The sequence below is a fragment of the Terrapene carolina genome, unplaced genomic scaffold (genome assembly GCF_002925995.2).
Source record: "Terrapene carolina triunguis isolate 2854851 unplaced genomic scaffold, T_m_triunguis-2.0 Scaffold391, whole genome shotgun sequence".
Classification (NCBI taxonomy): Eukaryota; Metazoa; Chordata; order Testudines; family Emydidae; genus Terrapene; species Terrapene triunguis.
In genome coordinates this window covers 29365-56403 of record NW_020664742.1, presented here as the reverse complement: position 1 = coordinate 56403, position 27039 = coordinate 29365, and the positions used below count along the sequence as shown (strand labels likewise).

General features: G+C 54.1%; 1 protein-coding gene across 3 annotated transcripts in view; it reads left to right on the top strand.

The window, feature by feature from the left end:
• Positions 1-10387: 10387 nt before the first annotated feature.
• Positions 10388-27039, top strand: part of FTCD (formimidoyltransferase cyclodeaminase) — a 31847-nt gene continuing 15195 nt past the window's right edge. For 2 of the 3 annotated variants that reach the window (XM_024204076.3, XM_024204074.3), the window contains exons 1-5: positions 10388-10571; positions 15355-15621; positions 16406-16534; positions 17379-17467; positions 25194-25373. In XM_024204076.3, coding sequence (XP_024059844.1) covers positions 15363-15621; positions 16406-16534; positions 17379-17467; positions 25194-25373 — 657 coding nt within the window. In that variant the 5' untranslated portion in view covers positions 10388-10571; positions 15355-15362. The remainder of the gene's footprint in view (positions 10572-15354; positions 15622-16405; positions 16535-17378; positions 17468-25193; positions 25374-27039) is intronic. The other variant, XM_024204075.3, reaches the window with a different exon arrangement.

Here is a 27039-nt window from a genome sequence, read left to right as displayed (position 1 = left end):
CGCTTTCCGCTTTCCACTGTCCACTGGGCCACGCTGCAGGTTCTGTAAGTTCAGGTTGTCTCTCTCCCACCTAACTATCCCTCAAGGGAGCAGGGTGGTGGCTAACCCGTGCGTCGTGCCGGGAGGCAGCCTGCTCGCTCTGTCCTTGAGACACACGGAGAAGAAGCTCCCGCAGGCACAGGCTGCCAGGGGTTCGGCTGAGCACGGAGGTATTTTTGGCATACTTTTCACCTTGAGGCAGCAGAGGCGTGTCAGTGAGTGGGAATGGCTGGCTGAGGATGGCTCCGTGGAAGACGAACATACTAATTGCATGGCTGTGCTGACTGCCTGCGCGGGTGAGCTCTGGCCCTGGGAGAGCTCCTGTCCGACGTCGTATCTGGTATGAGGTGTGGGATTGCGCCGTGAGCCAGTCCTGTGCTCTGAGCATGAGACTGTGCTCCCACCCTCAGCAGTGTCGGGCAGCATGAACAATCTCGTCCCGTTGCTGCTCTTGAATACTTGAATACTTCCTAACCGCCAGGGTGGTTAAGCACTGGAATTAATTGCCCAGGGAGGTTGTGGAATCTCCATCATCGGGGATGTTTAAGAGCAGGTTAGACAAACACCTGTCAGGGATGGTCTAGATAATATAGTCCTGCCCTGAGTGCAGGGGACTGGACTAGACCTCTTGAAGTCCCTCCAGTCCAATGACTGTGACTATGACTGTGGGGAGTGTGATCTGGGGGGAGGGGAGACAGGGACGACCTCTCCCCACTCTGCTAGCTGAACAGCGTTTGGGCACTGACCACGCTGCCCTCCTCAGAAAGGCTGCCAACCCTGAACCATCTAAAATCATGAGTTGTCCCCCTGCCCCCCGAAAGCCCCCATGAGATTGGCCCCCCCAAATCACGAGGCTTGTGAGAAAAGCTGACCCCATATTTATAGTCTGTCTCCTGATGTGTCACGTGCCCCTAGGCTGCCCTGATGTCTGAGAGACGGTTCAGTGAGTACAGCACTGTGGTCCCCGCTGCAGGAGCCCTCGCTAGCAGCCGGGGGACCGCTCTGTGCTAGGTGCTGTACGGACACAAGGGAAGCAGCAGTCCCCACCGTGCAGAGCTTAGACTCCAGAGCAGAGCGAAGGGGTGAGTTCGTCAGGTGGGAGCTGGCCCTGGCACTCCCCAGGCTCATCTCCCGGAGGGGCTCCCAGACTGCCACGAGACAGGTGGCTCTGGCCCAGCGGGGGTGTAACAGCTCGAGCAGCCGGCTGCTCTGTCTCCCCCCTGCAGGAGGAGGAGAGGCTCACAGCCGAGGGCGGCTGGGTGGAGAATTCAGAAGCAAACCCCCACCTGAAGAGTCAGGTGAGGCTGCGCAGGGCGAGCTACCCCCGACGTGGATTTAGCCCTGGGGCCGCTCTAGGAGGGCAGCAACCCAGGCTCGGCAGTCGCTGGCCAGGGCCGGCTGTATCTCTGCTGCTGGTCCCCAGGGCCAGGAGCCAGGGAGAGAGTCTGCTGCTCCGTTTCTCATTCAGGTAACAGCCCTGGCAATGCCCTGGGTGCTAACAAACCCTAAATGCACCCCCCAGCCCTGGGAATAGGGCCCCTGCCAAACACCCCCCATGGAGAAGTGGGGAGGGGCTGACAATCTGACCCCATGTCACCCCCCAGTGGGACTTGGGTCTAATCAGCAGGTCGTGGCCCAGCCAGAGCCTCCATGAGCAAAACTGGCCGACGTGCAGGGAGACGTGGCCTTGGTTCCCCCTGGAATGGCTCTGTTACCACGGCAATGGCTGAGGCGGTTTCAATCAGCCCTGGTGACAGGACTGCCTGGATCCCCCCAGCCGGCTCCAGCCAGAGTGGCTCCAGCCCGGAGCAGCATCGCCTGCTGGAAGAGGTGCGGACGTTCCCAGCACAGCTCGAGCAGGAGGTTTGGAAGATGCTGTGTGCCACGACCAGTCAGATTCCTACCAATGCTCTAGCCCCCGTCCATTCCCATTCACCTCCCTTAGCCCAGGGCGACCTGTAGGGCCAGCAGAGGGCTGAGACATAAGGCCCAGATCCTTGGCTGGTACAAACCAGCCTGCTCCCATTGAAGGCATGGAGTGAACCTGTCTTATGCCAGCTGTGGGAGGATCTGGCCTGTAGCCATGTTGCTAATCAAGGGGGAGTGTATGAAAGCATCGAGCGTTGCCGTGCGGTACAGGAGCGTCCACATGCAATCGCCAGCGTGTCCTGGCTCTGCTCAGCCTGCAGTCGGTAGGAGATGCTGTGACAGACGCTGGGCAAGGAAAGGAAACGCCCTGTACCCTGCACCTGTCTGACGGAAACAGCCAGCCAGTCTGGCGGGTACCAGAGCGAAGTTGGGCCTGTTGGGCCTGGGTCTTTGTGCACTAGGGTGACCAGATGACAGAGGTCAAAAAACGGGATGCGGGGGGAAGGGGAGCAAAACAAAAAAACAAAAAAAGCTGCCGTAGCACAGGAAAAACTGAGAAATCACGTGCAGCTCCACGCCCCGCCCACCAGCTTGCCTCTGCTCCGTCTCCACCTCCCCCCTTGGGGAGGGAGGGGGGCAGCACGCAGAGCCCCCCCCCACCAGAAGTACCTGCCAGGGGGCCAGGTGAGTCCCAGGCAGTGCTAGCCTTACCTGGAGCGGCTCCCAGGAAGCATCCAGCAGGCAGGTCCCGTCCCTCTGACTCCTAAAGTCACGCGGGTCGGGGGCGGGGGCAGGGGTGCTCGCTGCCGGCGCGGCTCGCTGCCGGCGCCTACAAGCCCCGCCCCTGCAGCACACAGTGGAGACCTACTCGCTGTCTCTGTGCGTGCCTGGGGAGTGGGGCTGCAGCACTCTGCAGGCTCCTGCCGGCCGGCGGGCGAGCGCCGGGAGTTCAGCTGCGCTGCCCCAGGCCCAGGAAGAAGAGGTGAGCGGCGCCGGCAGCACCGGCTTGTGTCCTCCACCAGACGGTCCCCCGATATCGGGACAAAGTGCATCCCGACCGATGTAAGGTCGGGATGCGGGACAAGTCCCCTAAAATCGGGACGTCTGGTCACCCTATCGTGCACTAACATTGTTTATACACTAAAAACACAGCGAGACACAAACACGAAGGTTTACGCGGAGCGAGAGGAACACGAGAGCACAGTTACACACAGAGAGAGAGAGAGGGAACATGCACACAAAGGGAGAAAAAGAGGGCCATGCACCAACAGGTATGCAAAGTGAGAGGGACACAATATACACAGGTCACAGGGAGCGAGAGGGACATGCACAGCCAGGGTCACAGGGAGAGTGAGAGGGACACGCACACACCCAGGGTCACAGGGAGCGAGAGGGACACAGAAAGGGTCACAGGGAGCGAGAGGGAGACGCACACACAGGGTTACAGGGAGTGAGAGGGAGAGGGACACAGAAAGGGTCACGGAGTGAGAGGAACATGCACATACACAGGGTTACAGGGAGAGAGAGGGAGACGCACACACACAGGGTCACGGAGTGAGAGGGACACGCACACACACAGGTTTACAGGGAGCGACAGGGACACAGAAAGGGTCACAGGGAGAGAGAGGGATATGCACACACAGGGTTACAGGGAGAGAGGGAGACACCTCCCACACCCCAACCCCCTGCCCCAGCCCAGAGCCTGCATCCAAACTTCCTCCCAGAGCCTGACCCCTGCGCCCCCTCCTGCACCCCAACCCCCTGCGCCAATATAGGAGGAGGATGAAGAAAAAAGAATGAAAAATGGGGGAGGGGGCGATAAGAGAGAATGGTCTTTTTCTTGGCTGGATCCCGAGGTGGGGACCCCAAAAATGAAGCTGCGCACAGGGCTCCACTAACTCTAAATCCGCCACTGCCTCAGGCTGTTCAAATTAACAATGATTTACACATGCAGGATTCGATGCCCACTGCCCGGCAATGCAACGAGCCATAATACATACTAGCCCTTTGAACCGGTTTCTGGCCCCACCAGAAACAATGAAATGAGCTTCCCACACTAGAGGGAAAAGATCACAACTCTAAAGCCAAAGGCAAACCTGTGACGCTTTGTGTGTGTGTCCCTCTCGCTCCCTGTGACGCTTTGTGTGTGTGTCCCTCTCTCTCCCTGTAAACCTAGGTGTGCGTCTCCCTCTTTCTCCCTATGACTCTTTCTATGCGTGTCCCTCTCTCTCCCTGTGACCCTGTGTGTGCGTATCTGTCTCCCTCTCTGTGACCCTTAGAATCATAGAAGATTAGGGTTGGAAGAGACCTCAGGAGGTCATCTAGTCCAACCCCCACCTCCCTAGATAACCCATTCCAGTCCTTCACCAGACTCCTAGTGAAAAAGTTTTTCCTAATATCCAACCTAGACCTCCCCCGCTTTGTGTGCTTCTCCCGCTCTCTCCCTGTGATGCTTTCTGTGCGTGTCCCTCTCTCTCCGTGTAACCCTGTGTGTGTGCGTGTCCGTCTCCCTCTCTGTGACCCTGTGTGCTTCTCCCTCTCTCTCCCTGTGACCCTGTGTGGGGTGAGGGGTGTGGGCTCTGGGAGGGAGTTTGGGTGCAGGCTCTGGGCTGGGGCAGGGGGTACAGGTGTGGGAGGGGGTGAGGGGTGCAGGCTCTGGGAGGGAGTTTGGGTGCGGGGTGCGGGCTCTGGGCCGGGGCAGGGGGTTGGGGTGTGGGAAAGGGTGAGGGGTGCGGGCTCTTGGAGGGAGTTTGGGTGAGGGGTGCGGGCTCGGCTGGGGCAGGGGGTTGGGGTGTGGGAGGAGGTGCGGGGTGCAGGCTCTGGGAGGGAGTTTGGGTGCGGGGTGTGGGCTCTGGGCTCAGGCAGGGGGTTGGGGTGTGGGAGGGGGTGAGGGCTCTGGGAGGAAGTTTGGGTGTGGGGTGTGGGCTCTGGGCTGGGGCAGGGGGTTAGGGTGTGGGAGGGGGTGAGGGGTGCGGGCTCTGGGAGGAAGTTTGGGGGCGGGGGGCGGGCTCTGGGCTGGGGCAGGGGGTTGGGGTGTGGGAGGGGCTGCACTTACCTCGGGCAGCGCGGCTCCCAAAGCGACTGGCACACACACCCCTCTGGCAGCGGCTCCTAGGCAGGGGGGCCAGGGGGTCTCTGTGCGTCACTGCCCGCAGGCGCCGCCCCTGCAGCTCCCATTGGCCACAGTTCCTGGCCAATGGGAGCTGTGGAGTCAACGCTCGGGGTGGGGGCAATGCGCAGACCCCCCCCCCCAGGGACCGCAGGGACATGCCGGCCGCTTTTGGGAGTGGCGCAGAGGGAGGGAGGCAACGTGGGCAGGGAGCCACCTTAGCTCTGCTGCTGGCATGTCTCTGCGCGCCCCTTGGGGGGAAGGGGGCAGCGGGTCTCCGTGCGTTGCCTAGGGTGGGGGCAGGGCGCAGAGCCGCTTCTCCCTGCCTGGGGCACACAGAGACGTGCCAGCAGCCGGCCGCTTCCGGGAGCGCGTGGGGCCACCGGGCACGGAATGCAGGCAGCCTGCCTGAGCCCTGCTGCACCGCTGGCTGGGACTCAGGGGCAGGTTTTCAGATGAGATTTGTCCTGCATTTTGGGAGGACATCCCCCTTGTCATTGGGGGCCCCGTGCCACCGCACTGTTCGTTTCATGGTAAATCTGCCTCTGGCCTGAGGCCTGTTAAAGATTTAGCCGGGATTAGGTAACATTTAACGATTAGTGTGTTTGCTCTTGGACAACTAGTGCAGTCAGCCCTGATCCCTGTCTCACATGAGTAGTCTTTACTCATGTGAGCAATCCCATTGGTCTGAATAAGGCTTACCCCATAGATAAGTGGGGGAGGAGGGGAAGCCTGGGCCGTTTACAGATGTGCTTTTTATCTTCTGTAGAGGAGTCAGCGTTAACTCTGTTTCCTCAGGAAGAGCCCTCAGCTTTTAGGGAGAAACACCAGCGCTGAGTTGCTGGGGCCTGGAGCAAGGGTGCTGAGATTCATAGATTCATTCATCAATTCCATGGCCAGAAGGGACCATTGTGACCATCTAGTCCAGGGGTGGGCAAACCTTTTGGCCTGAGGGCCACATCGGGGAATAGAAATTGTATGGCGGGCCATGAATGCCCACAGAATTGGGGTTGGGGTGCGGGAGGGGGTGAGGGCTCTGGTTGGGGGTGCAGGCTCTGGGGTGGGGCAGAGGATGAGGAGTTTGGGGTGTAGGAGGGTGCTCTGGGCTGGGACCGAGGGGTTCAGAGGGCGGGAGGTGGATCAGGGCTGGGGCAGGGGTGCGGGAAGGGATGCAGGTTCCAGCTGGGGGTGCGGGCTCTGAGGTGAGGCTGGGGATGAGAGGTTTGGGGTGCAGGAGGGTGCTCCGGTCTGGGATCGAGGGGTTTGGAGAGTGGGAGGGGGATCAGGGCTGGGGCAGGGGGTTGGGGCGTGGGGAGAGACCCACAGTTGCAGGATCCGAGCAGCGCTTACCTCAAGTGGCTTCCGGAAGCAGTGGCATGTCCCTTCTCCGGTTCCTACAGAGCGCCGGAGGGGGCCATTGGAGCACATGGGAGCCGGAGTGGGGCCATGCTGTGGCTTCTGGGAGCCGCATGGAGTGGCCCCCGACCCAGCGCCCCAGCTGGAGCGGGGCTGAGCTGCGTGGTGCGGTCCCTGACCCAGCGCCCCCGCTGGAGCGCCAGAGCAGGGCAAACCCCAGACCCCGCTCCCCAGCAGGAGCTCGCAGGCCAGCTTAAAACGGCTCACAGGCTGGATCTGGCCCACAGGCCGTAGTTTGCCCACCCTGGATCTAGTCAGACCTCCTGTACAGCACAGGCCAGAGACCTGCCCCACAATCATTGCTAGTGTAAGCGGGCGAATGGTCCCATTATTGTGGGGAACTTTCCTGGCTTCTGCACTACCCCGGTGAAATGGGCTAGCAGAAGGATCTGAGTCCTCGCTCCCACTCCCTTTACCCAGAGGCCTGCCTGCCCTCGAGGGCTCCCCTTCCACTCTCCTGGGGGGCAGAGTCCTCGCAACCCCTACAAGGCTAAGCACCGGAAACCTGAGGGGCTCAGCCCCCAATCTTGTTGTGGTCACTTAGGGCAGGGACTTGGGTGTCCCCACTCCAGGGTGCTCTCTGCACTGGGCACTTCCCTGGCCCACGGATCGTTACATACAGTTCAAAGCAAATACAATTTATTAAACAGCAATCCGTTTTTAAAAAATAAGGAAAACATGGGAAAGGTTAAAGGAAAACCTGTCACCCCGTTCTGTGGCACAGGGACACCACAACCAGCGTCTCTGGAATGTCAGGGCAGTTCACAGTCTGTTCCTCACACGTCCCAGGCCTCCTGCCCAGGCCCCGGCTGTGCTGCAGGTCGGACACTTGCTCTGGCGGTGGCCACACGCCCTCAGGCTCTAGGTGGCAGGACCCTTCTTCCCAGCGTCAGCCCCCCCTGTTGGGGTTACGATCCCCCTCCAAGTCTGGCCTGCAAGGCTTCTTGGCTGAGGGTTTCTTCCTGCACTGGGCCTGCTGCCCAGGGTCCCCCTCGCTCTGCCCAGCTGCTCCCCGCTCCTGGCTCCAGACTGCTCCAGCTCCACTCTGCCTCAGCACTGATGCTGCTGCTCTGCCTCCAGCCCCGGGCTGCTTTTCTGGCCCCTCTGCCTCTGGTTGCTGCACACACACAGCTCTCCTCCCAGCACAGGTCTGCTCTCTGGGCTGCTTCTGTGGCTCTGCTCCCAGCTCTGATCTGCTCCCTGGGCGGCTTCTCTCGTTGTTCTCTCTGGCTGGCACGACTCTGCTCCCCAGCTCAGCTCAGGCCCTGGCCCTGGCCCTGGTCTCTCCTTAGCTCAGCCCCACTCTGTCTGATCCAGGCAATTCCAGCTCACCCGGAGGATGGGACACTCCTGGCCTCCTGACTCCCTCATTGGCCTGCCCGCCATGTCAATCAGGCTGACCTGGGGCATTGGCCTCTCCCCATTCCCCCTGGGGACTGTCAGTCTCAGGGTCCTGATTTCCCATCGACCCTTCCCCTTTCTTTTGGCACTGGGAGCTAGCCAACCAAAAACCCCCACTGAGTTTTAGTAAGGGACCAACATTTCCAGTCTGTCCCGTGGGGCCCAGGGAACAGCTCTGCCTCTCCGCTCGAGCCAGTACTCTAATCAGCACAGCATTCTTCTTAGAGTGCCCATGACGGGTCATCCTCCTGGTTCCTTCTCCTGGCAACAGTAGCTCTTTCAGATCACTAATGATGTTCATCCCTAGAATCCCTGGGACTCCTCCCATATGGCTTCCTTCAGAGGCTTTGTCTTTCAGGATGAAGTTGCATTTTCCTGGCAGTGTCTGGCCCATGTAGTCTATGTCTGCTTTGAGGCATCCCACCACTGGGATTGCCAGTCCATTAACTGCTGTTAGAGGTACAAACTGTGTGTTGTGCATGGTCAGCTCCTTGTCCTTCAGATATTTTTGAAAATGTGACTCAGTAATGGTGGTGACTTCTGAGCCAGTATCTAACAAACATCTGGTCTTCACCCCTGCTATACATACTTCAGCAGTTGGACAGTCTCCAAATGCTCGCGTACAGAAGTCGCTAGATATGCTGGCGCTGCCCACGTTCCTCTCAACACTGTATGCAGAGTGATTTTCCACCAAGGACAGGCCTAGCAATCCTTCTGCCACTGCTTGGCCTTCTACAGTAGATGGACCACTCACTCCTGGCGCCCCATTGGTTTCGAGTGCCTGGGACTCTGCTCTCCTTCTCAGTGGACATTCTCGGCTAGTATGCCCTGGACTTTCACAAGTGTAACAAATGTACCTTCCCAGCTCGTCCTTCAGTGGGGATCTCCGAGATCCTGATGCCCTTGGTATTTTGGCATACTAATGGGATTTTTTTTCTTTTATCAACTAGGTCATCACTTTCAGCATCTTTTCCTGTTGGACCGCCTTTTGGACAGCTTCGCTTAAACTTTCCAATGTTAACTGTGTTTGGGGCAGGGTCTTTTCCCAGCTGTTGCATTCACTAGGCCCCCACTTTGTGTACGGGGGTTAGGCTTGGCCGTCTCTTCCACAGGAACTTCCTGTTCTTCCGACCACATAATGGCAGCCTGCGTGAGTTCATGGAACTTCTCACCACTCTCTTCCTTCAACCTTCTTTTAATTTCACGGCGGAGGGAATCATCCTGGAGCCCCGGACCAACTGCTCTTTTAGAACCGTATCTGGGTCTGGAACTCGTCGAGGGTCTCGTCGCTCCACTTTGCTCATTCTTTCCTGGAGATCATACGCATATGCAGGGAGTTTCACCGGGCTCCTGGTTTCTCTCAAAGAACTCCTTTAGTTGGGTTCCAATAGGTACCTTGTCTCCATACACTTCTAGGAGGAGTACAAACACCTTTTCCACATCTTTCTTGTCTGTCATTGCCATGAACTTTACTGTGGCCCTGGCCTGGCCCTTGAGGTGTTCCTCTATGAAGTCCACATGATCTTCTTCAGGTACTCTTACATGCAGAGCCGCCTTCACAGACTTGACCCACTCCTCTACCATAATGTCTCCTGGTCTAGTCAGGAAGTCACCAAACTCTGTGACCGTCTGTTCCCGTAGGACATAAATAGTAGGGGGTTTCTTAGCTTCTGATACCTGTTGGTCTATTACTGCCTTAGTCAGCGATAAGGCTTCTCTCTGTTCTGTTCTAGCTTGTTGTAATGCCTCAGCTTGGTCTGATAATCTGCGCTGAAGTTCAGCAAACTGGGCCCGTAGTTCTTCAATTCCAGCCATGGTAGGGTTCTCGACTAGGCCTGGACAGTGCTACTAGAACTCAACCAGTAAACCAAAGGGGTGGATCCTATGGATAGGATCCTGTTTGTGACGCCAATTATGTAAGCGGGGGAACGGTCCCGCTATTGTGGGGAACTTTCCTGGCTTATACACTACCCTGGTTAAAAGGGCTAGCGAAAGGATCTGAGTACTCGCTCCCACTCTATTTACCCAGAGGCCTGCCTGACCTCAAGGGCTCCCCTTCCACTCTCCTGGGGGGCAGAGTCCTCGTAACCTCAACAAGGCTGGGCCCAGGATACAAAAAAGAGGGGGGGGGAGAAGAGAGCCTATGAACTGGGGTAGAATTTGTGTCTTTTTCTGTTGTAACAGAAACATATGTTTGTATTTTATTTGTATTTTAGAACTACTGTTACACGGGTAAATAAGTATTGGCTGCTCTTAATGAAACTGAATCAGACAACAGCCTGACAACAGAGACTGAAGCCCAGGTTATAACAGAGCAAGACTTGCCCATTAACGTTCCAGGTACAAATGATCCGTGAGTGCAGGGGAGTCACTCCTGAGTGACACCAACGTAACAGACAGTAGACTCAGGCCAGTAACTAGAGGCCAGATGGGCTTCCCTGCCAAAAGTTTCCTCTTATTTGTTTAATTAAGAAACTCTCCTTCTATTGGCTGCAGTTTCGGGTAGTTAATGAGAAACCCTGGAGATTGGGAAAGGTCACTGGCTAGGCCGTATAAGGCTCCTGCTCTTCTAGTTCCATTTTTGCAGCCACACAGGTCAGAGCAAACACCCAGCATTACATAAACTGAACAACCCAGTGCGGCCAGGCCAAGGCACTCCCCTGGCAGGAACGAAACCAGCACGATGTCCAAACTGGTGGAGTGTGTCCCCAACTTTTCCGAGGGCAATAACAAAGAGGTAAGGGGCCGTGTGACTCGCTTTGTGGAGATAAACTGTGTGCAAGGGCCTTGGCTTGTTTGCTTTTCACCTGCCCTGGGTGCTGCTTTGTGTTGATTGCCTCTGGGCCGAAGCGATGGCGTTTGGGCCGGAGTTAATGCTTGTAACTTGTCCTCAGATGACAGCTCCTCCGGCACGTATCAGCGGCAGCTTACAGCGTGGCCCCCAGGGTGCAAGGCCCAAAGACCTCACCTCCCCCGGCGCCTCTCAAATGCTCCCATGGGAATCCGGGGTGAGACTCCCTGAGCTCCAGGGGTGGGGAGCAGGCCCTGCGGTGTGCATGTCACAGCCATGTGCTCCAGATCACCTCTGGGGAGACTTGCGGCTGTGGCTTGGGTCCCACATCATCCGAGCTGGGGCTGAGCGAGGATGCCATCCCATACCCCCTCCCCCGGAGCGCTCCTGGCTGGAGCAGGCTAATTTCCCCAGTGCCATGAGACCATCCAGCTCCAGGGGCTTTGGCACTGAGCAGCCTCGCTCCGGTTCTCCAGTGAGGGCAGGCTTGTGCGCTTGCCATGCCCTGCCCTTGCTCCATTGCTGCTGTTAGAGGTTTCCTTCGCCCGGCCAGTGCTGGAAAGGCCCAAGGCCAAGCTCACTGCCCTGCTCTTCCCGAAGAACAGCAGCTGGAATCCCCGCTCCCTCCTGCTGCCCTCTGGTCCCGGCGCAGTGCTGCGCCTCCTCCCTGAAGCTCCCAGCGTTAATTACAGGTGGGCCAGGGAGCACCGGCACTTCCCATTATAAGACCCCGATTCAGTTGCTTATAAGTTTGCCAAACTTTAACCATTTGAGCTGAAATGTTCCATGTTGTCCTCAGCCTGATCTTCAGTTTGACTTTTTTCACCCCGAACAGTTCAGTCGTTTCTGAGAAAATGGTCAGGGAAAAATACATCGGTTTGCCCATGTTAAAATATTCTGACCCCCTTTCTTATGAGGAGCTCCAGAGCCCCCGTGTTTGGAGAAGGCACTGGAAACGTGACGTTCCCGGCCATTGTGTCCGGAAGGTGCCTCTGCAATACCTCTAAAAATCCACCCCGATTTGGCCACCTCACAAGCTGCTGAAAAATCAGTTTGCGCACATGCAGCCTGAGTTCTAATGCCCTGCCGAGTCTGTCTGCACTGAGCATGCTCCACCCAGCGCTGGGCAGCCGTTTGAGGAGGAGACTGGGACACGGAGCCGGGCAGGGCACTGAGGCGGGATGGGGAAGCCAAGGAGACAGCCTGGGATGGGGAGCCAGCGTGTGTGGAAGTGACTGGAGAGCTAGACAGCTTGCACAAAGGGCTGGAAGAGGGAGAGCGGAGGAGTGGAGACTGGAACCGGCAAGGGGAGGAGAATTGGACTGGGATGAGGAGCCAGGTGTGGGGAAGAGGCAGGACTGGGACAAGGACAGGTTTCAGGGGATGGGGAAGAAGGGTCTGTGACCTCTAGAGAACATGTTCCCCTCCCCCCTCCCCCCCCCCGAGCCTGGGATCTCTGAGTCTCACCCTTCCTCTGCTGCCAGCAAAAATCTGTGAAACCCACTGGGTGTCTCGCCCCCCCAGTGCTCCCCTGGGCACCGAAAGAGGCAGGAGTCTGGTGGAAAAAATAGCATGTGATCATGTCATTGAAGGCGGTGCAATCCTGCGTGTTCACCAGGGGGCTCTGTTAATGGTCCACAGGCAACCTTGTTTCTGGCATTTCCGAACTTTTGAGTGTTTGACTTTGCAGCATTAGCATTTTTAGCATAGCTTTTGTGTGTAACTCTCATGTGTATTTGGAGGTGTATAAAAGGGGCATCAGGCCATTGCGCTAGGTGCCCCCACCATAAAGTTCAAAACCAGAAATAAAACTGTCAGCAGAAGACAAAAAAATATTGCTCAGGCATGCAGGAGTGAAATCAGGAAGGCCAAATCACACTTGGAGTTGCAGCTAGCAAGAGATGTTAAGAGTAACAAGAAGGGTTTTTTCAGGTATGTTAGCAACAAGAAGAAAGTCAAGGAAAGTGTGGGCCCCTTACTGAATGAGGGAGGCAACCTAGTGACAGAGGATGTGGAAAAAGCTAAAGTATTCAATGCTTTTTTTGCCTCTGTCTTCACAAACAAGGTCAGCTCCCAGACTACTGCACTGGGCAGCACAGTATGGGGAGGAGGTGACCAGCCCTCTGTGGAGAAAGAAGTGGTTCAGGACTATTTAGAAAAACTGGACGAGCACAAGTCCATGGGGCCAGATGCGCTGCATCCGAGGATGCTAAAGGAGTTGGCGGATGTGACTGCAGAGCCATTGGCCATTATCTTTGAAAACTCATGGCGATCGGGGGAGGTCCCAGATGACTGGAAAAAGGCTAATGCAGTTTCCATCTTTAAAAAAGGGAAGAAGGAGGATCCGGGGAACTACAGGCCAGTCAGCCTCACCTCAGTCCCTGGAAAAATCATGGAGCAGGTCCTCAAGGAATCAATTCTGAAGCACTTAGAGGAGTGGAAAGTGCTCAGGAACAGTCAGCATGGATTCACCAAGGGCAAGTCATGCCTGACTAACCTAATTGCCTTCTATGACGACATAACTGGCTCTGTGGATGAGGGGAAAGCAGTGGATGTGTTATTCCTTGACTTTAGCAAAGCTTTTGCTACGGTCTCCCATAGTATTCTTGCTGGCAAGTTAAAGACGTATGGGCTTGATGAATGGACTATAAGGTGGATAGAAAGCTGGCTAGATCGTCGGGCTCAACGGGTAGTGATCAATGGCTCCATGTCTAGTTGGCAGCCGGTATCAAGCGGAGTGCCCCAAGGGTCAGTCCTGGGGCCGGTGTTGTTCAATATCTTCATTAATGATCTGGAGGATGGCGTGGATTGCACCCTCAGCAAGTTTGCAGATGACACTAAACTGGGAGGAGTGGTAGATACACTGGAGGGTAGGGATAGGATACAGACCTAGATAAATTAGAGGATTGGGCCAAAAGAAATCTGATGAGGTTCAACAAGGACAAGTGCAGAGTCCTGCACTTAGGACGGAAAAATCCCATGCACTGCTACAGACTAGGGACCGAATGGCTAGGCAGCAGTTCTGCAGAAAAGGACCTAGGGGTTACAGTGGACGAGAAGCTGGATATGAGTCAACAGTGTGCCCTTGTTGCCAAGAAGGCTAACGGCATTTTGGGCTGTATAAGTAGGGGCACTGCCAGCAGATCGAGGGATGTGATCATTCCCCTCTATTCGACATTGGTGAGGCCTCATCTGGAGTACTTTGTCCAGTTTTGGGCCCCACATTACAAGAAGGATGTTGAAAAATTGGGAAGAGTCCAGCAGAGGGCAACAAAAATGATTAGGGGGCTGGAGCACATGATTTATGAGGAGAGGCTGAGGGAACTGGGATTGTTTAGTCTGCAGAAGAGAAGAATGAGGGGGGATTTGATAGCTGCTTTCAACTACCTGAAAGGGGGTTCCAAAGAGGATGGATCTAGACTGTTCTCAGTGGTACCAGATGACAGAACAAGGAGTAATGGTCTCAAGTTGCAGTGGGGGAGGTTTAGGTTGGATATTAGGAAAAAAAATTTCACTAGGAGGGTGGTGAAGCACTGGAATGGGTTACCTAGGGAGGTGGTGGAATCTCCTTCCTTAGAGGTTTTTAAGGTCAGGCTTGACAAAGCCCTGGCTGAGATGATTTAGTTGGGAACTGGTCCTGCTTTGAGCAGGGGGTTGGACTAGATACCTCCTGAGGTCCCTTCCAACCCTGATATTCTATGATTCTATGAGCAGCCAGCGAGCTACTGCTGCTCCTATGTTTAAAAAGTGGCCTGCTGGCTTCCTCCACCAGTCCTTCCGGCAGCCTGGCGGGCTCGTTAGGGTGTCAGGAGTACTGAGCAGACGCAGCTGAGAGCCTCACTCCTGACACAAGGCGGAGGAGGTAATGTCTTTTATTGGACCAATTTCTGTTGGGGAGAGAGCCACGTTTTCAAGCTGACACAGGTTGCATATGACCTACAATCTGATTGTCTTGAGAAAGTCCATAAACAACTTCCCTGAGTAATGCTCGTGCTGTAAAATATTGTTACTCTGTTTCTTTAATGCAGGTGACTGTATACCAGAATTTGTGCTTGATTTGAAAATTATCAGTATATTTCTAAGTGGACAACAACAAGGGTATTGAAAACTGAATTAACTCATACACTGACATAAAAATGTATGTGTCACGGACTCTCAGGCCCGGTGCTCTCTCGGCTCCGTACAGTCCCCGGGAATAACCTCCTTCAGTGTGACATCCTTTCATGAAGGTTGCACTCTCTGGGGTTAGGCCCTCTGGTCCCGTCGCTTCCCAGGACCGCACCTCTGAGCCTTCAGGACGCCTGTCTCTCACCATGGGCCACCTCCGGGAGTTCACTCGCTCTGGACCCTCAGGGCCTCCACCCCCAGAGGGAGCAATGCCACGTGATCTCTAGCCTGCCTAAATCAGAGGGGTTTATTGTATGTCTGGAACACAGCACAGACAGTTCTCAGGGCCTCGAGCACAGAAAGTCTCAGCACAGTCCTGCCTCAGCGCAGGGGACTGGACTAGATGACGTCTCAAGGTCCCTTCGGGTCCTACATTGCTCTGATTACACTGAGCAGCTACTTTTCAGTCCCCGGTGCAGGCTGTGATTTGGAGCTGGAGGGTGATGTTAGTGCTTTGAACGTGAATGATTCCTCTGCGAGCCAAAGTTTGGCTCTCGGCTCACTTTTGGGGGTGCATGTGAAGCATTAACAAACCCAGCCATGTCTCGGCTCCTTTCTTTAGCAGACTCCATGCTGGGCTGCCTATTGAGAGGAAGCGTTAATGGGCCTGGCGGAGCCCCCTTCTTCGGCTGTGCTCTCTTGCAGGTGATCAATGCCATTGGCGAGGCCATCTCTCAGACACCGGGGTGCGTCCTGCTGGATGTAGATGCCGGCCCGTCCACCAATCGGACGGTCTACACCTTTGTGGGGAGTCCAGACGCCGTCGTCGAGGGGGCTCTGTGTGCAGCCAGAGTAGCTTTTCAGCTCATTGACATGGGCAAGCACAGAGGTGATCAGAGTGGTGGTGGGGCAGGAGTAGGTGCTGCTTGGCGGGGCCCAGGGGAGTGAGCTGTGGCACAGCCTACTGCCGAAGGTCTCAGCTGTCAGGTCCAGCATGGATCTGGCTGAGGTGATTTGCCAAAGCCAACAGAGAGCAGCAACTTCAGGCCCATGAGGGCGGGCTGTGCTCGGGTCACGGGGTCTCCCTGGGAGCACTACTCAGATTGCTATTGGACGGCTCTCCCTCTCCGGTCTCATGACGTTAAGGATTTTTCCTCCCTGTGATGTACAATGGAAGCTGAGCGGCAGCTGTCAGGGGGAGCTGTGCGCTCCCTGCAGCTGGAGCTACATTGCACAATCACAAAGGGCAGTCACTTTTCAAACAGAGCCTCCCCATGTCCTGTGGGAGGCCAACCAATCTACCCGGGCAGGTGCAGGCTGTGATAGGAGCAGAGATTCCACATCTCCCTCTGACGACCCTGAACTTGTGGTCGTTTTCTTTTGGGCTGGAATAAACAAGGCGGACAGTTGAGCACATACAGTGTAATTGGTTAGTCCTGTGACGTCGATGGCCCTGACGCAGGAGGGGGGTTAGTCTAGTCCTGAGATCATAAGGAATGAATAAATAAAGTCCGGCCATATCTAAACTGGCTCATCCTCCCCTCCCCTCCCCTCCCCTTCCCCCCACACACCTCCACGCCCCTCCAGGCCTCTGTGCACATCTCTGGAATGTTGCTTATCCCCTTTAAAAGATTCCGTGTGCTTCTTATAAACATAACACTTTGCTTTCCTAGGAGAACATCCCCGGATGGGTGCCCTGGATGTCTGTCCTTTCATCCCAGTGAGGAATGTCACCATGGAAGAATGCATTCGCTGTGCCAGTCTGTTTGGGCAGCAATTGTCAGTGGAGCTGGGCGTGCCTGGTGAGTTGGTGATGGGGAGGGGAGAGAAGTCTGTCTGTATACACCTCTTTTCTGACCTCTTCAGTAATTCCACCATCTCCCCCGTGCTCACATAGACACAATACATTGTTCCGCTCCGATTCTGCACTGGGACTGTCCTGCCATGATAAAAACAAATAAACCCCTTTTAAAAGAGTTAATTTAGGCTAAAATGTCTGCCATTCAATTATCCCAGCAAGAGAAGTGTATGAGCTTTGAAATCTGTCACACATGAGCAAGGAGGGCCAAGGTTTCCCAAAATATCACAAGTGATTTGGGGAGCCCAACTTGAGAGACAATTGAGAGAGTCTGATGTAGAGGTGGGCTGCTCAGGCCTTTCAGAAGCTCAGCTCACTCGAAGAGTCTCAGGACTGGAGGCACCCAAAACCACTAGCCGCTTTTCAAATTTTAAGCCCTAATTAGTAGGCACTCTTGGGAGTACTAGTAAAAATGTATAGGCCCTGCTGAGAGCACGTCGTACGTTACCTCTGTTCTTGGTGGCAGGGAAAGTGCCGAATCGCTAACTCGTGACTTGGCTAAGCAAATGAAGGAGAAGCTGGTTTCAGTGTATATTTGTGATTTCCAGGCCTACACAAACATAGTTATTGATTTAGAACCCGAGAACTTTTATTGCTGTCCGTATGCGTGATTTCACTGGGGGCCGAATGTGGTGTTCATTGCCTTGGTGCATTATGTTAGAGCTGGCCTGTATTTGAACACCTTGGGAGCTATCCAGGGCTTTTCCCAGTTTCCGCACCCACACTAACATGCATGTGTTGGATGGCTCCAGGCCAGTGATCCGTCACGTATGAATTTTCTCTTGCAGTGTACCTGTACGGAGAAGCAGCGCAGAAGGAGAGCAGGAAATCTCTGCCAGCAATCCGAGCCGGGGAATACGAAGCCCTCCCTGAAAAGGTTAGAGTCCTCGTGGTGTCTAGGAACGGTGGGGAGGGAGCAGCACGCTGCACATGGAACCAAAGGGGTGCTGCTCACATTAGAGTGAGGGAGCCTCCGTGGATGCTCTGGGCGTTTTCACTGTTACACTTACAGTCTGCCAGCTGGGCGTCAGGTGGGCTTGTGCACTGGACCTGTCTTTGCCTAAGGAGGGGGTTTCGATAGTATCACAGTGTTAGGGACCAGACAGCTGCCTTCAATACACTTTTCATTCCAGGGAAAACACTTTATTAAGGCTGGGAGGAATGGCCGACCTTGGGCCTGGATGGGATGTTGACTAGAGAGTTTGACATCACCACCTGAATGGTGTTTTCCACTTGGCTCTGAAAATGCACAAGCCAAATACGGGTATTGTGACTGGAGGAGACTTTTACCTTAAAAACTTTCAAATTCCTTGGGGAAGGGGAAGGCCTGGGTCTTAGTTTGCATCCTGTACAGCGTCAGCACTCAGTTAGTGATGGTAATCACCTCCTCGATACTTTTCTCTTCTTGCTTCTGCTTTGGAAAGCTGTGGGAAATATGCATGTGCTGTTGTGTGTGAGAAAGTGGGCAGCTTCCCATTGCCTCACCTGAGCAGAGGAGAGGTGGGGGCTGGCTGGGTGATGTCTACCAGGGCTCCGAGACTCTGGAATTTGCTGCCTGCCTTCGTCCACAATACAGTGTCGCCAACACTTGTGATTTTGCAATGAGTGTCCTGGTATTTGGTGTGTCTGTTAAAGCCCCAGCTCCTGGAAGCATCTGATGAGGTGAGACTCTTGGCTTTTATTTCCTAAACAAAGGAAGTTTCTAGCTCTCTTGGTTACAGAGAAAAACAAACATGTGACCTGAGTGCAGCCGAGGTCTGAGAAGCCAGAGGGCAAATAGAAAGGACCTGACATTTCTTATTCAGTCTTTTTATTTTTAAGTCTCATGATTTTTAAGGCCTCTCACCATTTTGGGGGTCCCGACTCATGACTTTTAAAAGTTTGGGGCTAGCAATACTGACAGTAGCGTCCATATGGTGACTTTCTAGGCGTGCGGCAAAAGGGTGTTTGGAGGGCTGAGGTTGTCCTTCCTAGGCCATGCAGGGGTGGAAAGGAGTTTCTGGAGGTGGCCAGCGGAGCTGCTGCTGAGCTGATCCTGTTAATGCTGCTGAGATTGTGTTGTATTGTTAAGGTGTGTCGGGGCTTCTAGGGCCAGATTTTTACAAGTATTTAGGTGCCTAAATATGCAGAAGCGCCTAATGGGATTTTCAAATGAGCTTAGGTGTCTTTGGTGCCTAAATACATTTAACAAGCTGAGCCCTAGAGCCTTGCAAAGGCAGGTTATTGGTTATTTTAAAAATTGAAATGAATTTAAAAAGTCAGTGAACTTGATAAGCCTGAAGTGCTTGGTCTTTTTGAGCATAAAAGAGGTTCTTAAAAGTGCTGGACCAGCCCTGGAGCAAGTGGAAGATCAGCTATTTCTTGTGATATTTCTAGCACTTTAGACTGCTAAGAAAGGGTGAAATCCCATGCTGAAAGCTGGTGATTGGCTACCTTTTTCAGAGCTGTTTTTGCCTAATTGCAGTACCTGGAATTGGCATTAGGGGACAGTGTAACGATTCTCATTAGGGGCTGGCTGTGCTTTGTTAGGACATTTGATACAGTTCTTGAAGCAGTGAAAGCCCAGCTCCCACCCTGTGTGTGGCCATGGCTGTGATATGTACAGTATAACCTCAGTGCAACAGGCATGTAATCGTGCCCTGTGGGTTTGCCGGATTCGGATTACAGCTGTGTGAATAAGGGATTTTTCAGTTTGCCAGCCATTCCAAAAAATTGGGGGAAAAATTGGGTCGGTCCCAAACCAATTTTTTAAAAAAATTATCAATGAATTGAATATATATACACACACATGCATGCACACGTGCGCGCACACACACACACACACAGATCATTTTGGGCCAAACCAAACATTTTGTTCAACCTGAAACAAAACTTTTTGTCTTTGCTCAGTTTCATCTGCTATTAACAAGTGGAGATGAATAAGCCACTTCTCCAAGTGGTGGTACAAGCTCTGAGCCTGATTCTTCACTCTGACACCCCAGTTTCACCCAGGCATAACTGTCTTCATTCCAGTGGAGTTACATGGAGTAACACCTGGTGACGCATGCCACAGTGACCAAGAGATGTTCTGCCGGCAGTGCCTTCATTACTGCTGTGCAAATAACCAGGTTTTTGGTTCACTGACCAAACTGAAAAACTGGAGGGGAAATTTTGTTGAATTTTAGGTTTTATTCAAAGGTCTTCCACGTGGTACATCAACTCATCTAGATATTTGCCTAGTTTACAACAGGCTACATAAAAAGCACTAATGAAGTTAGTACAAACTAAAATTTCAAACAGACAATGACTTGTTTATACTGTGCTCTATATACTATACACTGACATGTAAATACAATATTTATATTCCCGTTGATTTATTTCATAATGATGTGGTAAAAATGAGAACGTCAGCAATTTGTCAGTAATAGCATGCTGGGTCACTTTTGTATTTTTATGTCTGATTCCGTAAGCAAATAGTTTTTAAGTGAGGTGAAACTTGGGGTAGGCAAAACAAATGAGGCTCCTGAAAGGGTACTGTAGTCTGGAAAGGTTGAGAGGCACTGGGCTAGATGGACCAGTGGTCTCACACAGTATAGCCATTCTTCTTAGTATGTTCTTATGAATTTGTTTGTTTTTTTCTATACAAATTTGCTAAATATTTTGGTCAACCCAAATTGGAATTTTTCAATGAAAAATGTATGTCTAACAATTTGTGGTACAATTGGCTTTACAAATCTCGCCCCTCAAGGCTGCGCCCCCTTCTGAGATGAGTCTAGTAAACCCAGGGGAGGAGCCTAACCCTGTGCCCAGTGAAGTCGTTGGCCAAACTCCTCCAGGAGCCAGGCTTGGCCCTGCCCCAGGACAGTGTTTTCCAGGGTGTGAGTGAAGGATTGTCTCTGTGCTGTGATGCTATCGCTGAGGTGCCCATTCATCGCCCAGGGCCAGGGTCTGAGCCCTATGCCCCCACATCCGCACAGCACCTCGCACAGCCAGAGGGCTGCCAGGATGCCTCAGCTCAGGCTCTGCCTCCCTGTGGGGGCATTTCTCCTCTTTTTGCAGTGCCCTCCTGCCTGGCACCAGCCAAGCTGGAGCCAGGATGATGGGACGAATGAGCAGGAGCTGGTGGCATCAGTGACTTGTTTCCAGAAAGCTGGGGAAGAAGGGAGACCCTGTGACAGGCCTCATCCCAACAACCCCCCGCCCCTCAGCTGCCACAGGCCTCATCCCAACCCCCTCCCACACTCCAAACCCCTCAGCCCCAGCCCCAGCCCAGATCCCCCTCCTGCACCCAGAACCCCTTATTTCTGGTCCCATCCTGGAACCCGCACCCCCTCCCACACCCCAACCCCCTGCCGCAACCTGGTGAAAATGAGCAAGTGAGTGAGGGTGGGGGAGAGCGAGCGACAGAGGAAGGGGGAATGGAGTGAAAGGGGGTGGAGCCTCAGAGAAGGGGCGGGGCAGGGACGGGGCATCTGGGAAGATCAGGGCAAGCGTGTTCGGTTTTGTGCAATTAGAAAGTTGGCAACCCTAGACAGGCCTCATCCCAACGACCCCCCCTGCCTCCCGGCTGCCACAGGCCTCATCCCAACCACCTCCCTGCCCTGCAGCTGCTACAGGCCTCATCCCAACGACCCCCTTGTCCCCCAGCTGCCACAGGCCTCATTAGGATTGCCAAACCCTTGACTTGCCCCTTCCCCGAGGCCCTGCCATGCCCCTGCCCTGACCCTTCTCTGAGGCCCCGCGCTTCTGCCTCCCTCCCTCCCCCCTCCCACCATCGTTCGCTGTCTCCCACCCTCACTCACTTTCTCCGGGCTGGGACAGGGGGTTTGGGTGTGGGAAGGGGTGCGGGCTCTGGGCTGGGGCCAAGGAGTTTGGAGTGTGGGAGGGGGCTTCAGACTGAGCCTGGGGCAGGGGTGCGGGGTGCAGGAAGGGGTGCGGGGTGCAAACTCTGGAAGGGAGTTTGGGTGCTGGAGGGGGCTCAGGACTGGGGGAGTGGGTTGGGGTGCGGGAGGGGGTGAGTGGGGCGGGCTCTGGGATGGAGTATGGGTGCAGAAGGGGGCTCACGGCTTAGGCAGGAGGTTGGGGTGCGGGAGGGGGTGAGGGGTGCGGGGTGCCGGCTCCGACTGGGTGGCTCTTACCTTGGGTGGGTCCCAGTCGGCAGCGCAGCTAGGTTAAGGCAGACTCCCTGCCTGTCCTGGCCTGGCAACGCTCCTGGAAGTGGCCGGCACGTCCCTACAGCCCCTGGCGGGTGGGAAGTGGGCTCCGTGCGCTACCCCTGCCTGCAGGCACTTCCCCCACGGATCCCATTGGGGGCAATTCCCGGCCAATGGGAGCTGTGGACTCGGTGCTCGGGGGGTGGGCAGCGCAAGGAGACCCCTGCCCCCCAGGGGCCACAGTGATGTACTGGCCGCTTCCAGGAGCGGCACGGGGCCAGGGCAGATAGGGAGCCTGCCTTAACCCAGCTGCGCCACCATACTTTTAGCACCCTAAAATCTCCCGGTTTGGCTGCAGTAGCCTCTGGGAGATAGAGCCCGATTCCGAGAGACTCCCAGCAAAACTGGGAGGGTTGCCAACCCTGGGCCTCATCCAACAATCACCCTGCCCCCCAGCTACCACAGGCCTCATCCCAACGACCACCTACCCCCAACTGCTACAGGCCTCATGCCAACAACCCCTCTGTCCCCCAGCTGTGACAGGCCTCATCCCAACAACCCTCCTGCCCCCAAGCTGCCCCAGGCCTCATCCCAACGACCCCCTGCCCCCAGATCCCACAGACCTCATCCCAATGACCCCCCTGAATCCCAGCTGTGACAGGCCTCATCCCAATGACCATCCTGCCCCCCAGCTGACACAGGCCTCATCCCAATGACCCCCTCCCACGCAGCTGGCACAAGCCTCATCCCAATGACCCCCCTGAATCCCAGCTGTGACAGGCCTCATCTCAATGACCCCACTGTCCCCCAGCTGCCACAGGCCTCATCCCAACAACCCTCCTGGCCCCAGCTGCCACAGGCCTCATCCCAACAACCCCCATGGCCCCAGCTGCCACAGGCCTCATGCCAATGACCCCCCAACCCCCTCCCCCGCTGCCACAGGCCTCATCCCAATAAACCCCTGGCCCCCCAGCTGCCAAAAGTCTCATCCCAACAGCCTCCCACCCCCCACTTGTGACAGGCCTCAAGCCAACGACCTCCCTACTCCCCAGCTACCAGAGGCCTCATCGCAACGACCCCCCTACCCCCCGGTTGCCACAGGCCTCATCCCAACACCCCCCCCCCCCCCAGTTGCCACAGGCCTCATCCCTCCCCCCCTCCCCCCCAGCTGCCACAGGCCTCATCCAAACAACCCCCTCCCGCCAGCTGTGACAGGCCTCATCCGAATGATCTCCTGGCCCACAGCTTCTACAGGCCTCATCCCAGAAATGTCTCCTAGTTGTCTCAGGCCCTCCCTCAATCCTTCTCCCATCTCCAACCAAGCCCCCTGGCTTCCTCCTCCAAAGTCAGTCTCTGACTCCCTGAAATCCCCTGGTCCTCAGTGGGAGAGCTGATATGGGACTCGATCAATACTGCTTTTGAGGACAGGGATATAATTACTGCCACTCAAGGCAGTGTTATGGAAATAGGTCATGTCAAACACACCTATTGTCGTTCTTTAAGGAGCTCACATGTTTGGTTGATGCAGGTAACTGTGTAGCTGTAGTAATACACTTTGACTTTTGGAAGGCCGTTGACTTTGTACCACACAACACTGTTTGAAATTAGCACTCTACAGCATCAATAGCGCCTGGTAATGGATGAAGGACCGGCTAATGGACAGATCGCCCAGGGTAGTTGTCAATGGGGAATCACCATCAAATGGGGCGGTTCTCAGCAGGGTTACATTGGGATCGGCACTAGGCCTGATGCTGCTCAACATTTCCATCATTGAGCTGGAAGTAGATATAAAATCACTGCTGAGCAAATTGGCAGATGATACAAGGATTGGTGGAGTGGTAAATAGTGAGGACAAGGCAGTCATACCGCGTGATCTGGATCACTTGGTAAGCTGGGCCCATTTAAACAAAATGCTTTTTAATACAGCCAAATACAAAGTTATATACATCTATGAAGAAGGGATGCCGACAGGGTGGGGCGCTGTGACCTGGAGAGCCGTGACGCTGAAAGGAGGGTGGAAAGCAACTCAACATGAGCTCCGGTGTGATGGTGATACAGAAAGGGCTAATGCGATCCTGGGATGTGTAGAGAGGGGAGTGTGGAGAAGTAGGGCCGGATTTACCTCTGTGCATGGCACTGGTGAGACAATGCTGGAATACTGTGCCCAGTTCTGGGGTCCCTGTTTTAAAAAGGATGTTGGAAAATTGGAGAGGGTGCAGAGAAGAGCCACAAAATGATCTGAGGCCTGAAGAAAATGCTGTTCAGTGGGAGATTAATGAGCTCAGTCTGTTTAGCTTATCAAAAAGAAAACTTTGCGGTGACTTGATACCCAGTATCTTCATTAGGAGAAAATACTGGGTACTAAAGGGCTCTTTAGTCTAGCAGAGCAAGGCAGAGCAAACAGCAATGGCTGGAAGCTAAAACCAGACAAATGCAAAGGAGAAGTATGGCACCGACTGTTAACAATGAAGGTGATTAGCCATTGGAGCCAACCACCAAGGGAAGTGGTGGATTCTTCATCTCCTGATGTCTTCCACTCCAGACTGGATGACTGTCGAAGAGATTGGCTTTAGCCAAGCACAAGTCATTGGGCTCAATATAGGGGTAACTGCGGGACTTCTTTGCCCAGGTCACACGAGATGATCTGATGGTCTCTTCTGGCCTTAAGCTCTATGGATCTGTGAATCAATGGCTCCCCATTCACTCTGGCTGCCCCATTCGCCAAGCGCCCCCTGCATCTCCCCAGTCCCCCATCACTACCTTCTCCATGGTGTGAGGGATGGCTTGTACCTCCCCACCAGACCTGTCCCACGGCCCGGGGTGCCCAGAGGGAGTCAGCAATGGTTGGTTGCTGGTAAGACATGTGGCCCACGGAGCTGTACAGAACTTGGCAGCTCTGTGAGCTCCTGTTTTCATTTCCTAATAGTTTCTTAGAGTCTCCCATAGGGGCTGAAATGTCTCTTGTTTGGTGTCAGCCAAGAGGGGGCATTGGGAGAAATTTGAGGAAAGGTTAATAAAGCTGGTTGTGCTGGGTCATGGGGAGAAGAGGGAGCACTTCTGAGTAGTTCAGGAATTTCCCAGATACTTTGTGTGCACTCAGAACGTGTTCTTTTGGCTAGGCAGCCGGTGTGCTGCACTGAGGCTGCTGCGGACTGTGCTCAGCATGGTGGTTCCATTGTGACCTTGTCCTTCCTCTCCACCCTAGTCATTTGTTTGAGCCAGATGTTGTTTTGCCTTGTGCTAAGATTGGGGCTCTTGGCTCCAGCGGAACACACACACTAACACACAGTACTGGAGACTGGGCGTGGAATAGCTCTGAGTGAGGAATGCACCATGTCTCCTGTGACAGTCTATGAATTCTGAATTAACTTGCAATCAGCTCTCTGGAGTGACAAATAAACCCGGCTGACCTTAAACGATGAGGAGTTTCTTTTCAATGGATTTCGTTCCTTTCTTTCACTCTCTTCTAAGCTCACAAAGGCCGAGTGGGTTCCTGATTTTGGCTCTGCGTCCTTTGTTCCAAGATGGGGAGCCACAGTCACTGGTGCGCGTACATTCCTCATTGCGTACAACATCAACCTCCTGTGCACAAAGGAGCTGGCGCATCGGATTGCTCTCAACATCCGGGAGCAGGGCCGTGCGAAGGACCAGGTAAGCCCATTAAGTTCCTTATTCAGAATAATCAGGCTTCAGTGGGAGAGGGCACTGGATAACTAGAGCGTTGGCTCAAAAATAAACAAATGAATAAATCCCTCTCCCACCCACTCCTAATTCCACAATTCTCCAGATTTGAGTTGTCCAACTTTGCTGTCCCAAAGTAAGGGAGACTGGTGCCAGTTTGTGTTACAGGCTACACCGGAATTGATCTGTACAAAAATTACAAACTGGGCTTGTACAGGTCTACTACCCCCCTCAGCTATTTTCATGCTGCTGAATTATGGTTCAAGGGGAGGAGGAATTTAGGGTCCTTAGATCAGAGTAAGCTGGGTAAATGCAACCTTTATTATAGCAACATTGGCTTGTTTGAGCAGGCAACAAATGACCTTTGAGGTGAAGAGCATATGAGGCTTTGATTAATGTAAGGTGGTTCCTATATTCCTTGACATATCTACCCATTTATAGTATATGATGGTGCTCTCTGGTTAAGGGCAGGCATGATGTCCCTGCAGGTGTGTACTTGGTTCCCGTCGGGGTGGTGTCTGTTCTGTTTCATCAAACTCTGTACATGGGAGTGGAGTATCCCATGTTCTAAGTGTGTCAGTTGAGTCATCCCCCAGGGCCATCCCAGAGCCTTGTCTGAGGACCCATCTACTGGATCTGGGAAAGAAGGGAAGCTGCTTATGACTCTCCGCAGCACCCAGAGCTACTTTGCACGTTATAGAACTGCCTTGTCAATCTCTCATGTGACCCAACAGCCTGAGAGCAGCAGGGGGCACTTGCCAAAGGGGGCCCAGCTGAGCTCACAGACAGGAAAGATTTCAGGATGGACTCCCTTGTCTGACCGTGGGAATCATGTGCTCCAAAGGATGGGAGTGTATCTGAGCAGGCGATTAGAGGGATCCATCTGGAAGGAGCTTGAGGGTGGGTTTCTGGGGCTGAGCAATGGAGGCTGGACGCCAAGGCTGTCATCATAAATAAAACAGGATGTGTTTGTTTGTTTGTTTGTTGTATTTTTTGTTGGGAGGAACGTTACTGGTTTCTGTGGCCACGTTGCTTTCAGCATAAAACACGTGTTTGCTGGAGCTAGGCTGTGGGTCTGTCTACACTGCAATCAGAGGGGTGACTGCAGCATGTGAGGACAAACCCAAGCTTCCTTTGATCTAGATAGGGTGGGTACCAATAGCAGTGTTGCTGAGCAGCATGGGTTAGTCACTGATATACACACACAGGGTCCCACATGGCCTTTACAGTCTGTGATGCTGCAACTTCACTGCTATTGTTCGCTAGCAAGATCAAAGCTGCCTCACACTTCCTAGTGCAGTGTGGAAATACCCTCAGTCAGTCTGGCAGGAGAGCTTACGGTCTTTGTTAGCATAACATGTGAAAATGCACTGCGGAGTATTGTACTGGAATGCATAGTATGGGCAGAGCAGGCATAACATGGAACCACTGACCCCAAATTAAAAAATATAGTGAGAGAACCAAAAAAGTGCCACCGTGGCTAAACAACAAAGTAAAAGAAGCAGTGAGAGGCAAAATGGCATCCTTTAAAAAGTGGAAGTTAAAGTCTACCGAGGAAAATAGAAAGGAGCATAAACTCTGGCAAATGAAGTGTTTAAATATAATTAGGAAGGCCAAAAAAGAATTTGAAGAACAG